This window comes from Triticum dicoccoides, chromosome 7B (genome assembly GCF_002162155.2).
Source record: "Triticum dicoccoides isolate Atlit2015 ecotype Zavitan chromosome 7B, WEW_v2.0, whole genome shotgun sequence".
NCBI lineage: Eukaryota > Viridiplantae > Streptophyta > Magnoliopsida > Poales > Poaceae > Triticum > Triticum dicoccoides.
Window position 1 is genome coordinate 197,886,089 of NC_041393.1, and position 14,787 is coordinate 197,900,875.

General features: G+C 43.3%; 1 protein-coding gene across 1 annotated transcript in view; it reads left to right on the top strand.

The window, feature by feature from the left end:
* The first annotated feature begins 9,489 nt into the window (after positions 1 to 9,489).
* Positions 9,490 to 14,787, top strand: part of LOC119340334 (alanine--tRNA ligase-like) — a 12,834-nt gene continuing 7,536 nt past the window's right edge. Inside the window, exons 1-8 of the mRNA XM_037612235.1 lie at positions 9,490 to 10,021; positions 10,744 to 10,884; positions 11,040 to 11,186; positions 11,328 to 11,480; positions 11,608 to 11,743; positions 12,162 to 12,258; positions 13,819 to 13,939; positions 14,623 to 14,691. Of these exons, the coding sequence (XP_037468132.1) occupies positions 9,491 to 10,021; positions 10,744 to 10,884; positions 11,040 to 11,186; positions 11,328 to 11,480; positions 11,608 to 11,743; positions 12,162 to 12,258; positions 13,819 to 13,939; positions 14,623 to 14,691 (1,395 nt within the window). The 5' untranslated portion in view covers position 9,490. The remainder of the gene's footprint in view (positions 10,022 to 10,743; positions 10,885 to 11,039; positions 11,187 to 11,327; positions 11,481 to 11,607; positions 11,744 to 12,161; positions 12,259 to 13,818; positions 13,940 to 14,622; positions 14,692 to 14,787) is intronic.

Genomic DNA, 14,787 nt, shown 5'->3' on the forward strand with positions numbered 1-14,787 from the left:
GTACCGCTTGTGGTCTTCGGCCGTAGTACCGCAGTGGTTCCGGGCTACTACCGCCTCGACTCGAGCCCGATGTTTTTCGTGTCGGGTTTTACGGTACTAGGAGCGGCAGTAGTGGCGGTAGTACCGCTTCAAGCGGTAGTACCGCTCTTACTCTCGCGGTAGTACCGCTCTGGGGCCAGGACCCTGCCTTCCTCGTCGGCGCGGTAGTACCGCTGGGTGGTAGCGGTAGTACCGCCCTGCCCAAGCGGTAGTATCGCTCTGTGCGTGGCTGTTCAGTGGGGTAACGATTGGATTGTTTCCCCCACTATATAAAGGTGTCTTCTTCCCCAAAGTTGACCTACCTCTTTCCCCCAAAAGCTCCATTGTTGCTCCAAGCTCCATTTTCGCCCGATCTCTCTCCCTAGCCAATCAAACTTGTTGATTTGCTCGGGATTGGTTGAGAAGGCCCCAATCTACACTTCCACCAAGAGAAATTTGGTTCCCTCTCTTATCCCTAGCGGATCTTATTACTCTTGGGTGTTTGAGCACCCTAGACGGTTGAGGTCACCTCGAAGCCATACTCCATTGTGGTGAAGCTTCGTGGTGTTGTTGGGAGCCTCCAATTGTTGTGGAGATTGCCCCAACCTTGTTTGTAAAGGTTCGGTCACCGCCTTCAAGGGCACCGATAGTGGAATCACGACATCTCGCATTGTGTGAGGGCGTGAGGAGAATACGGTGGCCCTAGTGGCTTCTTGGGGAGCATTGTGCCTCCACACCGCTCTAACGGAGACGTACTTCCCTTTAAAAGGAAGGAACTTCGGTAACACATCCTCGTCTCCACCGACTCCACTCTTGGTTATTTCGAGCCTTTACTTTTGCAAGCCTACTTGTGTTGTATCCCTTGCTTGCTTATGTGCTAGTTGTTATTGCATCATATAGGTTGCTCACGTAGTTGCATATCTAGACAACCTATTTTGTTGCAAAGTTTAAATTGGTAAAGAAAAGCTTAAAAACTGTTAGTTGCCTATTCCCTCCCCCCCTCTAGTCAACCATATCGATCCTTTCACTGATGGTAATTGAACTTGAACATTAAAGTTGGTCGGGTCATGGTGCCACTGAATCGGGCTGACGAGTGCAACCACACCTGCCTTTGTGGGGAGGCCGGTAGTCGTCCATTGTCATGCCTTTTGTCGGTGCCTCCAAAGAGGGAAGGTTATGGGCGTGCGTTACCCTGGCCCGGTAAGCAGACATAACCTTGTGAACCTGTTGTTGTTATGGTACCGTGTCCCCGTTTGGGGCTGTTTGTTTGCCACGACGGTGGTAGTTTTTCCTTTGGTAGGCTGGGTCAACCAGGACTAATCCCAGTGGGGAGTTGGTCGGAGTGGTCGTAAGAGTGTTATGGCAATGGGAGAGTTCTGTAGGAATGTCGTTGGTCCACCCGAATGGGAGTGTGAGGCCATGGATTCCGTGGTGTGGGTAAAGTGCGCTACCTCTGCAGAGTGTATTAATCTATCGATAGCCACCCCCGCGGATAAGGGCCCAGTTCGTAAGTAAGTCACACCATGGATCAAATGTTATTAATGAAACTTGCACACTAATAAACTTGCATTGCACTGGTTAGATGATGATGAAGTCAGAGAGGCTGACTGTTGTGGTTTTATTTGTCATCCGGGAGCGATCACGGTTTGGTTATGAGGTAACCAGTTGGACCAAGTATGGTTCCGTTCGTGCTTTGTCGTGAGCACTAACCGGTTGCGAGGCAACCGGTTGGTAAGGGAGTCCGTGTGAGTAGCATGTTGTTGTTTGCATTTAACTTGATTAAATGTCATGATGTTGTTTGTCATTATGGTTCTGTTTGTTGTGAGCTTGCAAGTACATTCAATGTACTGACCTGGCGTGTTATGCCAGATTTCAGGAAAGTCCAACTGGACTTGAGAGCTGTCGTGTCTAGACCGTGTCCACATTGGTGTCCCTGTGCTATGGAGTCCCGCTACGTCATTGTTCCACTGCCGTGTAGATGTCGTGTTCGAGGCCCCTTTATGTCTACTAAATAATGTACATATTGTTCAGCCGCACCGAGTGTGCCGCTTGGCCTCGCAACTTGTTGTAATGTCACTCTATGCTTCCGCTAGTTTCAATAAAGCGGTGATTTCTGTACCAAGATGTTGTGTGTTGCGAGAAGACATGATCTCTGGGTTGGCAATATAGGGTAAACCGGTCGCTCTGAGCCGGGGTGCCACATGTCCATCACATCATTCTCCTAATGATGTGATCCCGTTCATCAAATGACAACACGTGTCTATGGTTAGGAAACTTAACCATCTTTGATTAACGAGCTAGTATAGTAGAGGCTTACTAGGGACACGGTGTTTTGTCTATGTATCCACACATGTATCAAGTTTCCGGTTAATACAATTCTAGCATGAATAATAAACATTTATCATGATATAAGGAAATATAAAATAACAACTTTATTATTGCCTCTAGGGCATATTTCCTTCAATTCCCCGTCAACCATCATCCCAGAGAGTGCTTCTCTGGTAAGGGCCTCCACCGACGAACTTGCCCGCACCGTACCACTCCAACAACTGGGGTTGTCGAGGACCGTGCGCTGGCAACACAGGTCGCCGGGGAGGAGATGCCCTCCCTCAACAAGCACCAACGGGTAATTCCCTTGTTATTGTGTATTTCTCACAGAACTCTTGTTTTCCTAGTCCTGACTTGAAATCTGATTCTTATTTTTGATCCTGCTCTGTCCTGATTTGCAGCCCCTGCTTCTCCCGAAGAGGGGGGAGGGGAGATCCTTGCAGAGGTGGCGGGTATTGCAAAGGCTGCTGCCGAGGAAGCCACCAAGATTGATGTTGAGGACAACCATGCCGGGATGGACGTGGAGAAGGCGCCCATTAATACCAGTGCACCGAACCCCAACGCCCATCTCACAGCGTCAACCTTGCAAGCCCCGCCAAGCGGACTGGAGCTAGTTGTCTCCCAACATGATTCCAGAGCCCCCAGATTATCTGGTACTGCAGGGCTGAAATTTTATGAAGAGATTGCTCGAATCATACTCCCTCTCACCCAAAGAACCACATAAACCGCCGATGCTGCCAATGACGCCAAATATTTTGCTTTCCTAGAGAGCATGTCTGCCGGGTTCAAAAGCGTACAAGAGAGGTATAGCAAGAGATGGAATAGGGTCTAGGAGGAACGCAAATCTGTGGACTTGGTCGACCAGGAGCCGAAGGAGAAGGCGGATGAGCTGCGCACATGGTACGACGAGCGAGCATGTGATCTCATCAGGCAGGAGGAGAAGCTTGCTGCCGCCAATGGAGTGACGACAACTCGTGACGGCAAGTTGACGGAGCATGAGGCGCTGCTTAACGCCAAAGAGAAGGATCTTGTCGCACGGGAGCATAATGACAAAATTGAAAAGCTTCTTAAGCAACGGACTCAAGCGCTAGAGGACAAGCACAATGAATCCATTGAGGCACAAGCTTTGGACAATGCTGCCCCTCCAAACTCGGAGCTTGGCCGCCCGCGCCTGCAACACCTAGAAGTGCATCTACGTTGGCAACAAGCATAATGACCTCAACATCGTGGGGAAGGACACCTACCACCACATATTCCTTGAGAAGCTCGGGAACTGGTCCTTCAAAGACTACTTGAAGGAGGGGCCATCGGGTATGCATGAGAGCTCATCATCCCAAGTATCAGATTCTTGCCTCCCACCGCCTGGATTAGGTTGCTGTCGGTGAGGATGGAAGTGGGGTGGCATGGTTGAGGGTCGGCCATCGGAGCACATGACGTGTGTGTGTGTCTGTGTGTGTGTGTGTGTGTGTGTGAGAGAGAGAGAGAGAGAGAGAGATAGAGAGTATGGTGTGATTGTGGTAGGGGGCGCTGATGGAAGAGCGAGGATGGAGTTGTGAGAGCCAAAGCCTATTCGAAGCCTTAAGAGAGCTTAAAGTCTATTTCGTATAGGGTGCACACGCCCCCTTACACTAGGTCTAGTAGCAGGCCAACCCAAATTTCGGTTATATTTGATTTTTCTTTGCTTTTCCACCTCGGCCTTCCATGTTTTGTTTTTCCTTTCCTTTTTAATATTTTTAAATGTGTGAACTTTTTCAAAATCGATGATTCTTTTTCAGAATTGATGAACCTTTTAAAATTCAATGATCTTTTTCTCCTCAAATGTGAACTATTTTGAACTTGTATTTGTCTTTCAATTTTGTGATTTTTATCAAATTTGTGATTTCCCCAAAAATTTCACCCCCCCCCCCGCCCTCAAAATTCATGAACCTTTTCCAAAATCATGATTTTTAAAAAAAAATTGTGAACTTTCCCCCTCAAAACTCATGAACATTTTTTTTCTAATTTGTCAACTTTTCTTAAATCCTCGAAACACGTGAAATTTTTCAAATACATGTACTATTTTGGAATATGCGCACCTTTTTGAAATATATGAATATTTCTCGAACACGTGATTTATTTTCTAAAAAATCAACGGTCAATGTCAAGTCAACAGGTCAAGGGGTTATTCACGCGTCAGCACTGTGCACTTCAACAACCATCTTTTCGAACAGTCGCACTGAAGCTGCCTGACCTAGCCACCTCCACCCGCTCACATTGTGATGTAGACCGAACCTTGATGGTGAGATCCGATTTGTTGTTGCGGCCCGATCTTTCACGACACCCCACCACCAGTAGTAACAACCTCTCGCCCGTGCACGCGATGTACACAAAATAGAGGGTTTGAACCTCGCGGCTCGTAGATGGTACTCACGCGCGAAAACAATTTCTACAAAGAAATCGCAACACAGAGGTTTTCTAAAGATCCCTCTAAAACTTAGGGATTTTTAGACAGCTTCCCCCAAAACTCGATACGGGTATTTACCCTAAAAACACATTGTGTCTATTTCATAAAAATATAACCTAATTTTACAATGGACTCAATCGGCTTTATATAATAGCCGCACCTCCTAACTAACATGGAAAGCAAGCACTTGATACACATAATTAAAAAACCGACTCAATATATCTAAGGAAACAAAAAGTACTAGTTTTGATGGATGCATAGCCGGCTTCAGTTTTGGTGTTGGTGGACCCCATCCAATTTCCCGTAGACATAGTAGACTCCACATATCCCATGTATGTGCACCAGCCTGATATTCCTTACGTAGCAAGAAAAGAAATAGAACTCTGCCATTTATCTTCTTGACCGATCCCAAAACATCAGGTAATATATTTTCTACTTTATCTCTAACCAATGACTGCTTTCGTGGATTTGCCTTCACAAGATCTTGATGGAACCACGTACTGCCATGGACCCAAGTAGTACTAGAACATGTAGTCTTAGCTGAAGCAAAAATAATACTAGTCCATGCGTAAATTGTTCCAACCAAATTTTGTACCTAATGTACTTTTGTGTCTTCATGCCCAGTTTGTATCTTCTCTTCGATTATGCCTAACTCAGTGTATATTTTTCCCAAAGTTGCATGTGTCACTATTGCATGTAATCAACACCAAAGACTCAACCTCCCTGTTATCTTCACCAAACTGAAATATTTTAGGCTCATGTATATTTGTGATATGATGCGGTATAACATTACGTGTGGTCGTATCATCCTCTCCTCCTTGAAACGAAACCGTCCTCGGTTTCGAGGTAAGCTCTTCAACAATATTTTTATTTGCAGACTGAACGACCGCTGTAAAATTTCCAATAGCTTCGACCCTCTTCTTTATTTTTTCTTTCTGCTCTTTTATCTTCTCAAGATGTTTTTTCCTCCAAGAAATAAAACGCTCCTCACCCATTGACACGAGGCTATATTTCTTTCCCCTCTTGACGGTATATCTGTGTGATTTGCAATCGTACGCAACATCATGTTGTTTGTACCATGGCTCCTCCAATAACAAGTGACATGAAATCATCGGTGCCGGAATCACGTCGCACAAAACCTCACAGAAATAATTTTCTAGCAAAAACGGTACCTTGGTTTGCTGCGTGACAGTGAGCTCTTCATGACCCCAACAAAACAAATATGGTTGTGGACGTGGTGTCATTGGTAGATTCAGCTTCTCCACCATCTCGATGCTTGCAGCATTGATCAAACTCATGTGATCGATCGTCATGGCACATGATCTCTCTCTCACCACCACACGGGTGTGAAATAGTCCGGCCCAGCGGCCTTCCTCCTCCAACTGAAACCCATAGCTTAACTTACTAAATGACGATGCGCTCGCCATCTTCTCCATAGTGTTGTGAACAACCTGATGCTCTGAATACCACCTGATGTAGACCTCGATGGTGAGATCCGATCTGTTGTTGCCCGATCTTTTACGACACTCCACCACCAACAGTAACAACCTCTCGCCCGCACACGCGATGTACACGAAATAGAGGGTTTGAATCTTGCGGCTCAGCACGAGAAAACCAATCTCGAAGATGGTACTCGCGCGCGAAAACAATTTCTACAAAGAAATCGCAACACAGAGGTTTCCTAAAGATCCCTCTAAAACTTAGGGATTTTTAGACAACTTTCCCCAAAACTCGATACGGGTATTTACCCTAAAAACACATTGTGTCTATTTCACAAAAATATAACCTAATTTTACAATGGACTCAATCGGCTTTATATAATAGCCGCACGTCCTAACTAACTTGGAAAGCAAGCACTTGATACACGTAATTAAAAAACCGACTCAATATATCTAAGGAAACAAAAAGTACTAGTTTTGATGGATGCATCGCAGGCTTCAGTTTTTGTGCTGGTGGACCCCATCCAATTTCCCGTAGACATAGTAGACTCCATATATCCCCCGTATGTGCACTCGCCTGATATTCCTTATGTGGCAAGAAAAGAAATAGAACTCTGCCATTTATCTTCTTGACCGATCCCAAAACATCAGGTAATATATTTTCTACTTTATCTCTAACCAATGGCTGCTTTTGTGGATTTGCCTTCACAAGATCTTGACGGAACCACGTACTGCCATGGACCCAAGTAGTACTAGAACATGTAGTCTTAGCTGAACCAAAAATAATACTAATCCATGCGTAAATTGTTCCAACCATTTTTTGTACCTGATGCACTTTTGTGTCTTCATGCCCAGTTTGTATCTTCTCTTCGATTATGCCCAACTCAGTGTATGTTTTTCCCAAAGTTGCATGTGTCACTATTGCATGTAATCAACACCAAAGACTCAACCTCCCTGTTATCTTCACCAAACTGAAATATTTTAGGCTCATGTGTATTTGTGATCTGATGCGGTATAACATTACGTGTGGTCGTATCATCCTCTCCTCCTTGAAACGAAACCGTCCTCGGTTTCGAGGTAAGCTCGTCAACAATATTTTTATTTGCAGACTGAACGACCGTTGTAAAATTTCCAATAGCTTCGACCCTCTTCTTTTCTTTTTCTTCCTGCTCTTTTATCTTCTCAAGATGTTCTTTCCTCCAAGAAATAAAACGCTCCTCACCCATTGACACGAGGCTATACTTCTTTCCCCTCTTGACGGTATATCTGTGTGATTTGCAATCGTACACAACATCATGTTGTTTGTACCATGGCTCCCCCAATAACAAGTGACATGAAATCATCGGTGCCGGAATCACGTCGCACAAAACCTCACAAAAATAATTTTCCAGCAAAAATGGTACCTTGGTTTGCTGCGTGACAGTGAGCTCTTCATGACCCCAACAAAACAAATATGGTTGTGGACGTGGTGTCATTGGTAGATTCAGCTTCTCCACCATCTCGAGGCTTGCAGCATTGATCAAACTCATGTGATCGATCGTCATGGCACATGATCTCTCTCTCTCACCATCACACGGGGGTGAAATAGTCCGGCCCAGCGGCCTTCCTCCTCCAACTGAAACCCATAGCTTAACTTACTAAATGACGATGCGCTCGCCATCTTCTCCATAGTGTCGTGAACAACCTGATGCTCTGAATACCACCTGATGTAGACCTCGATGGTGAGACCCAATCTGTTGTTGCCCGATCTTTCACGGCACTTCACCACCCAGCAGTAACAACCTCTCGCATGCGCACGCGATGTACACGAAATAGAGGGTTTGAATCTTGCGGCTCAGCACGAGAAAACCAATCTCGAAGATGATACTCACGTGTGAAAACAATTCCTACAAAGAAATCGCAACACAAAGGTTTTCTAAAGATCCCTCTAAAACTTAGGGATTTTTAGACAGCTTCCCCCAAAACTCGATACGGGTATTTACCCTAAAAACACATCGTGTCTATTTCATAAAAATATAACCTAATTTTACAATGGACTGAGTCGGCTTTATATAATAGCCACACCTCCTAACTAACTTGGAAAGCAAGCACTTGATACACGTAATTAAAAAACCAACTCAATCTATCTTATGAAACAAAAAGTACTAGTATTGATGGATGCATCGCCGGCTTCAGTTTTGGTGCTGGTGGACCCCATCCAATTTCGCGTAGACATAGTAGACTCCATATATCCCACGTATGTGCACCCGCCTGATATTCCTTACGTGGCAAGAAAAGAAATAGAACTCTGTCATTTATTTTCTTCACCGATCCCAAAAACATCAGGTAATATATTTTCTATTTTATCTCTAACCAATAACTGCTTTCGTGGATTTGCCTCCACAAGATCTTGATGGAACTACGTACTGCCGTGGACCCAAGTAGTACTAGAACATGTAGTCTTAGCTGAACCAAAAATAATACTAGCCCATGCATAAATTGTTCCAACCAAAATTTGTACCTGATGCACTTTTGTGTCTTCATGCCCAGTTTGTATCTTCTCTTCGATTATGCCCAACTCAGTGTATATTTTCCCAAAGTTGCATGTGTCACTATTGCATGTAATCAACACCAAAGACTCAACCTCCCTGTTATCTTCATCAAACTGAAATATTTTAGGCTCATGTATATCTGTGATCTGATGCGGTACAACAGTACGTGTGGTCGTATCACATTGGTGGGCAGGCCCAACGCGATGTGGCATGAGCGTCAGTTACTCCAAGTGGCGCTTAAGACGTCACATAGAAGTTTCCGTTTTGAGACGTTTCATCATCTATTGCGCTTTTCAAAGCATGCAGGCGAGAGGCACGCGTGGCTCAAGCGAGCCTGGGTCGGGCAAAATGGCTGATTCGGCCGTTTCTTTCAAGTCTGGGCCGGAAATGCTTTGAGCTTTGTGCGCCCAGAAAATACATGCATCCTATTATTATTATTTTTATGAGGCGTACACATGCAGCCTATTAAATGTCCAATTATTTTACTTTCTCTATTCATTTTTATAAGGCCTTGTAGATATTTATACAGTATTTCAGTTGTCTGAAATGATTTAAAAAGTGAACCAAGAGAGTCGTATTTTTTAGCAAAACGTCCAATTTTTTGTACCACACGGATCTGGTTGGGACTCTAGGCTATTCCGGCTAGTAGACGGGTCCTAATCTGGTTGGGCCTCTGGCTACTAGACGGGTCCTATTCCTTCTTTCACCCTGACTGTCTTAAAAGCCTCTCTATGTTGCACTCGGCCGTGAGAGGGTGCCGCCAGCTCTTCGTCAGCAAACCAAACACTAGGGTTTGGCCTGCCCCCGCCGACACCCCCGCCGCCGTCCACATCTCCTCCTTCCGAGCATCTAGAGTCGCCGCCACCGATACAGTCGGCCCCCCGATGGAGGTGCCGCCGTATTGGACGGCCGCCCTGGTCCGGGAGGTTTTCATCAACTTCTTCAAGTCCAAGTCGCACACGCCATGGCCGTCGAGCCCCGTGGTACCCGTCAACGACGGCACGCTCTTGTTCACCAACGCCGGGATGAACGGGTTCAAGCCGATATTCCTCGGCCTTGCCCCCCCGGACTCGCAGCTTGGCCGCCTGCGCCGCGCCTGCAACACCCAGAAGTGCATCCGTGCCGGCGGCAAGCACAACGACCTCGACGACGTGGGGAAGGACACCTACCACCACACCTTCTTCGAGATGCTCGGGAACTGGTCTTTCGGAGACTACTTCAATGACGGGGCCATCGGGTATGCATGGGACCTCCTCACCCAGGTATCGGATTCTTGCCTCTCGATCGCTCGCGTGTTAGTTTGCATCAGATTATGGATGAGTAAAATTTAAGTGAAAGTTGGGTCCACTTTGGTGGGTTCAATGGTGAGTGAAAGCTTGTGTTTCGGGGATATATTTCTATGCAAAACTGAGCTCTTTACTGTTTCGACAGAGTTAGGATTTTATCCTTGTTTTGTACAATAAGTTTGGTCGCTTTGGTGATATACTCATTGACGCTGACCTTCTGACCACCCATCTAATCTACTCCCTCCGTTTCTAAACATAAGCCCTTTTAGATATTCTATAATATGGACTACATACGGAGCAAAATGAGTGAATCTACACTCTAAAATGCGTCTATATACATCCGTATGTAGTCCGTATTGAAATCTCTTAAAAGCCTTATATTTAGAAACAGAGGGAGTAAGATGTAAAGGCACTATCTGCAGAGCGAATCTTGTTCTGGCCGGAGACATGCATGTTGCCTATTTTCTTATGTAGGATCTCTGTACATAAATACTTCCTCTGTATCAAAATGTAAGATGTTTGTGTAGGGTAGTTTAGCCTAAAATATGTCTTATATTTCGGTACAGAGGTAGTATATCTGAACAAGCAAAAATAAGAAAATGATGTGAAAAACCACAGATGTACAAATTTCCCATGAGTTTAAACATTGACCACCTTCTTACTAATACCACCTACTGATTGCTTTTTCATATGTACAGGTCTACAAATTGCCCACTGATAGAATTTATGCAACATACTTTGGTGGTGATGAGAAAGCTGGTCTCGCTCCCGATACCGAGTCGAAAAACATATGGTTGAAGTATCTACCTAATGAAAGAGTTCTGCCTTTCGGTTGCAAGGTATTCTGGATGTGCTTGGTTTGTTGGTTGAGTTCCTGGCTGTTTTGGACATTATGTTGTAGTATTAGTTTCACTTTCTTCGTTTCTGTTGGACTTTATACTATTGTCTGAATGTCCCTATTAAAGAACAGTACCACAATGTGTTCTTTGGGCAGGATAACTTCTGGGAGATGGGCGACACAGGTCCATGTGGGCCATGCACAGAGATTCATTTTGATCGTATTGGCAACCGTGATGCGGCTTCATTAGTGAATAATGATGACCCTACTTGTATTGAGATATGGAATCTTGTGTTTATTCAGGTCTATTTTTTTAAAACTCATTTCTTTGTAGATTGTTGAGCTTTAGTCTAATACACCGCCCAGTTACTGTGTTTAATATGTGCACGCCTATTTGCTTTTTATCTGTTCTATGCACTGACATTTGGCTATTTTAATACCCAGTTCAACAGGGAATCAGACGGTACTTTGAGATCCTTGCCAGCAAAACACGTTGACACTGGGATGGGCCTTGAGCGTTTGACTTCTATCCTTCAGAATAAAATGAGCAATTACGATACAGATGTATTCATGCCATTATTTGATGCCATCCACAAGGTATTTTGTTCAGATGCACACTGGCAGCTTCTTTGGTGCTTGTGAGTTGCGACTACAGTATTTTGCTGCAGTAATAAATTGTTTTCTAAAGTAAAAATTGTTAATTCGATATGCATTATGAATGCAGCTGGCAGGTGTTGGAATTCAGCCATACTCTGGTAAAGTAGGATCCGATGATGTTGGGAAAGTTGATATGGCATATAGGGTTGTTGCAGATCACATAAGAACCCTTTCTTTTGCTATCGCTGATGGTTCTCAACCTGGTGAGTTTATACTGTTTTGGTTGGGGATACATCATTTAAAATGACTGCCAAGTTGTTGATGTGGCACTGGAATAAAATGAATTATATGGACATAAAGTCACCAATAGCCACATTTCCAATTTTGAAGAATTTGAATGAAAAAAGATAGAACCCATTGTCAGCCAAATGTTGCAGTTACAAAATCTGTTGGCAATAAAGGTTCAGTACAACTGCAGAAAATATGTTACTGTCTTCATTCAGTTTAATTGGTTTGTTTTCGGTAGATCCACCATTTTGTGGTCAACCTATCTGGTGCGTATGGTGTAGAACTGAAATATTTTGTCGCAACTACTGAGCTATTGTATTATTACAATGTTTCAGGGCTTTGTTTTGTGTTATACAATGATGTTTCTTTGTTCTAATATGAGTTTTTCTGTAGGAAATGAGGGAAGAGAGTATGTTCTAAGGCGAATACTTAGACGTGCTGTTCACTTTGCTCGTCAAAAATTGATGGCAAAGCAAGGATTTTTTAGCTCGTAAGAACTGCAACCTGCATCTGTTTTACTTTTGTTAATGATATACTTGCATAGCTTTTTGTTTAGTCAGAATGCTAAAAATGTAATGTAAGCCTTATGGGAATGACGGTAGAGATGTCATATGACAACAAGAAAAAACTATGTTCAGACACGATTTTAGCGGATTTATTATGAACTCAGGGTCATGAGTCATTGTGTGCTATTTGTTACTTAATTTGGGTTTGGGTTTGTGGGGCACAAGTTGGAACTGGAGTCATCTGTGTTGGATAGCATTGTTCCTGCGATGCCTTATGTTGTAGTTTATGTGTGCATTTTTTTTGCTAGCAAAGATTTATTTTAACTGTCATTTGGTCCTGGCAATGAGTTATGGTTACTCGTAGGAGAAAAAGCGCTAGTGCGTTTTGCCACTGCCTAGCGCCTATCCCGTCTAAGCGCGCACCTAGCATGATTAAGTGCTAGGCGTTCGGTTGTTGCCTAGCGCCTAAGCACACTTAAGCGCATGCCTCGTTTTTTTTCATGACCACCCTAACAAGTCTGATGGCATGGATTCTTGGACATCACTATCCTATGCTTCAGTGTATTTGCGTACATAGAAGTTACAGCTGGTGAATGTAGAATGGTCGATATGTACATTCTCTCAAATAATCCAACTCCGTAGTTACTAATTAGCTGTATTAGAACATGTTTCCTGAAGAAAGACACGGTATGAGGCAGGATCAAATCCTGTCTGTAGCTGATTTGTGATGAGCAGTTGAGTACTGGGAGAAAGCTGGTGAACGTAGAATGGTCGATATATGTACATTCTCTCAAATAATCCAACTCCATAATTACAGTACTAATTAGCTGTATTAGCACATGTTTCCTGAAGGGAGACAGTATGGGGCAGGATCAAATCCTGTTTGTAGCTTGTAATTGGGTGGTTGGGTACTGGGAGAACAAACTCCAGTCCAGACTTTGTTGAATTTGAACTTAAATCATGAAAACAGTGCTAGGCAGGAATCAGTTAATTTGAAATTTTGCCTTTCATCCATGAAATTTTGTTCAAGGAATAAATTGCCCGTGAGGATTTATTGCAAATTTGAACTTGAAATCTTGGTACCACCCTTTATAACTGGCGATACGTGTCAGGAGCGAGGATAATGCACCACAATAGAAGTATATGCTCTGTTTATTGAATATTTTTAGTAGGTTCAAATGTCAACTCTGGGTCGTTAGTACTGTTTGAGTTAACAAGGTTATGTGTCCTTTAGGACACATCTAGGAAAAAAACTAGGCATGCAGTACGTATAAAGGAAATCTTAACTAGCATGTGGTCAATTTCTTGTTTTGAAAGGAATTTAACAGGAAATCTGAACTAGCAGATAGATTGACATTTGACTAGGAAGCATTGGGCTCCGCCCTTCTAAACATGATAACCTTTTTGCTTTTTACTTCTGCATCAATTTTTTCTAGTTGTTTCTGATTCTCTTGCCATATTTCTGGTGACTGGCATCCCTCTCATCGTTTTTGTTCTCGAAGCTGGCATTTTATTTAGCATTATTTTGTATCTTGCTTGTACAGCCTTGTAGATGTTTTTGTCCAATTGATGGGTGATGTGTTTCCTGAGCTGAAGGACAATGAAAAGAAGATTAAAGATATAATTAAAGATGAAGAAGCAAGCTTTGAGAACACTCTAGTGAAGGTAATCTTGGTTGCCAGGAGTATTTTTTGCATAATAGTGACATCAATTTGGCCTAAGTGAAGTTTGTTGTAGTAATTTCACTGCAATCAAATCCGAGTGTTCGCACACTCTTAAGCAGTATTTTCATACTTTTATCTTTTTCTTTAAAGCATACTTCATCCTTCTTAACATGTTCTAGACTCAAAGCAATTTAGCTAGTTTGTTATTAGATTACCTTTTTTTTTGTTCTGGAGGCTCTCGGCCAGTTTATACCTTGTATCTTCTGTACCACTGTATTGCTCGTGCGATACTGCTGAAGGCTTTTTATGTATATTAACGTGCTCTGCCGAATAACCATGTTGTGTCTTGTTTTGAGTCCATACATTAAGGAACATATTCATGGTGATAGTTTGAATCTTGGTTTACAACAGCTTAGTTCAATGACAATAATTAGCATACATGATAAATTGTCTCACATTTTCTATGAAATGACTATTAGCAATCCAATTTACTTGGTTTCCACATGGGCATGATTCTGTTTACCATGCTTATATTTTAAGGGCAGTTCCTACTAAGCGCCTTGCCATTGTGTTTCATATATAGAAACAGAGACTAAGAAAGCTTACCGTTGAAGTTCAGTTGACCGTTCTTTTCTTAGAATCATCATAATATATAATTGATTGTGCTGTTGGTGTAATTTTCAGGGATATGAAAGATTTAAGAAAGCTGCAGATGCTGTCAAAGAGAATGGCGGGGCAGTACTTAGTGGCCAGGCAAGTGCTTTGGTTTTGAGTTACCACCATATTACTTGATTTATTTTGTTTTCACCAAAGCAGAGTTACTGTTTGTTTGTTGTTTGAGCATGTCTT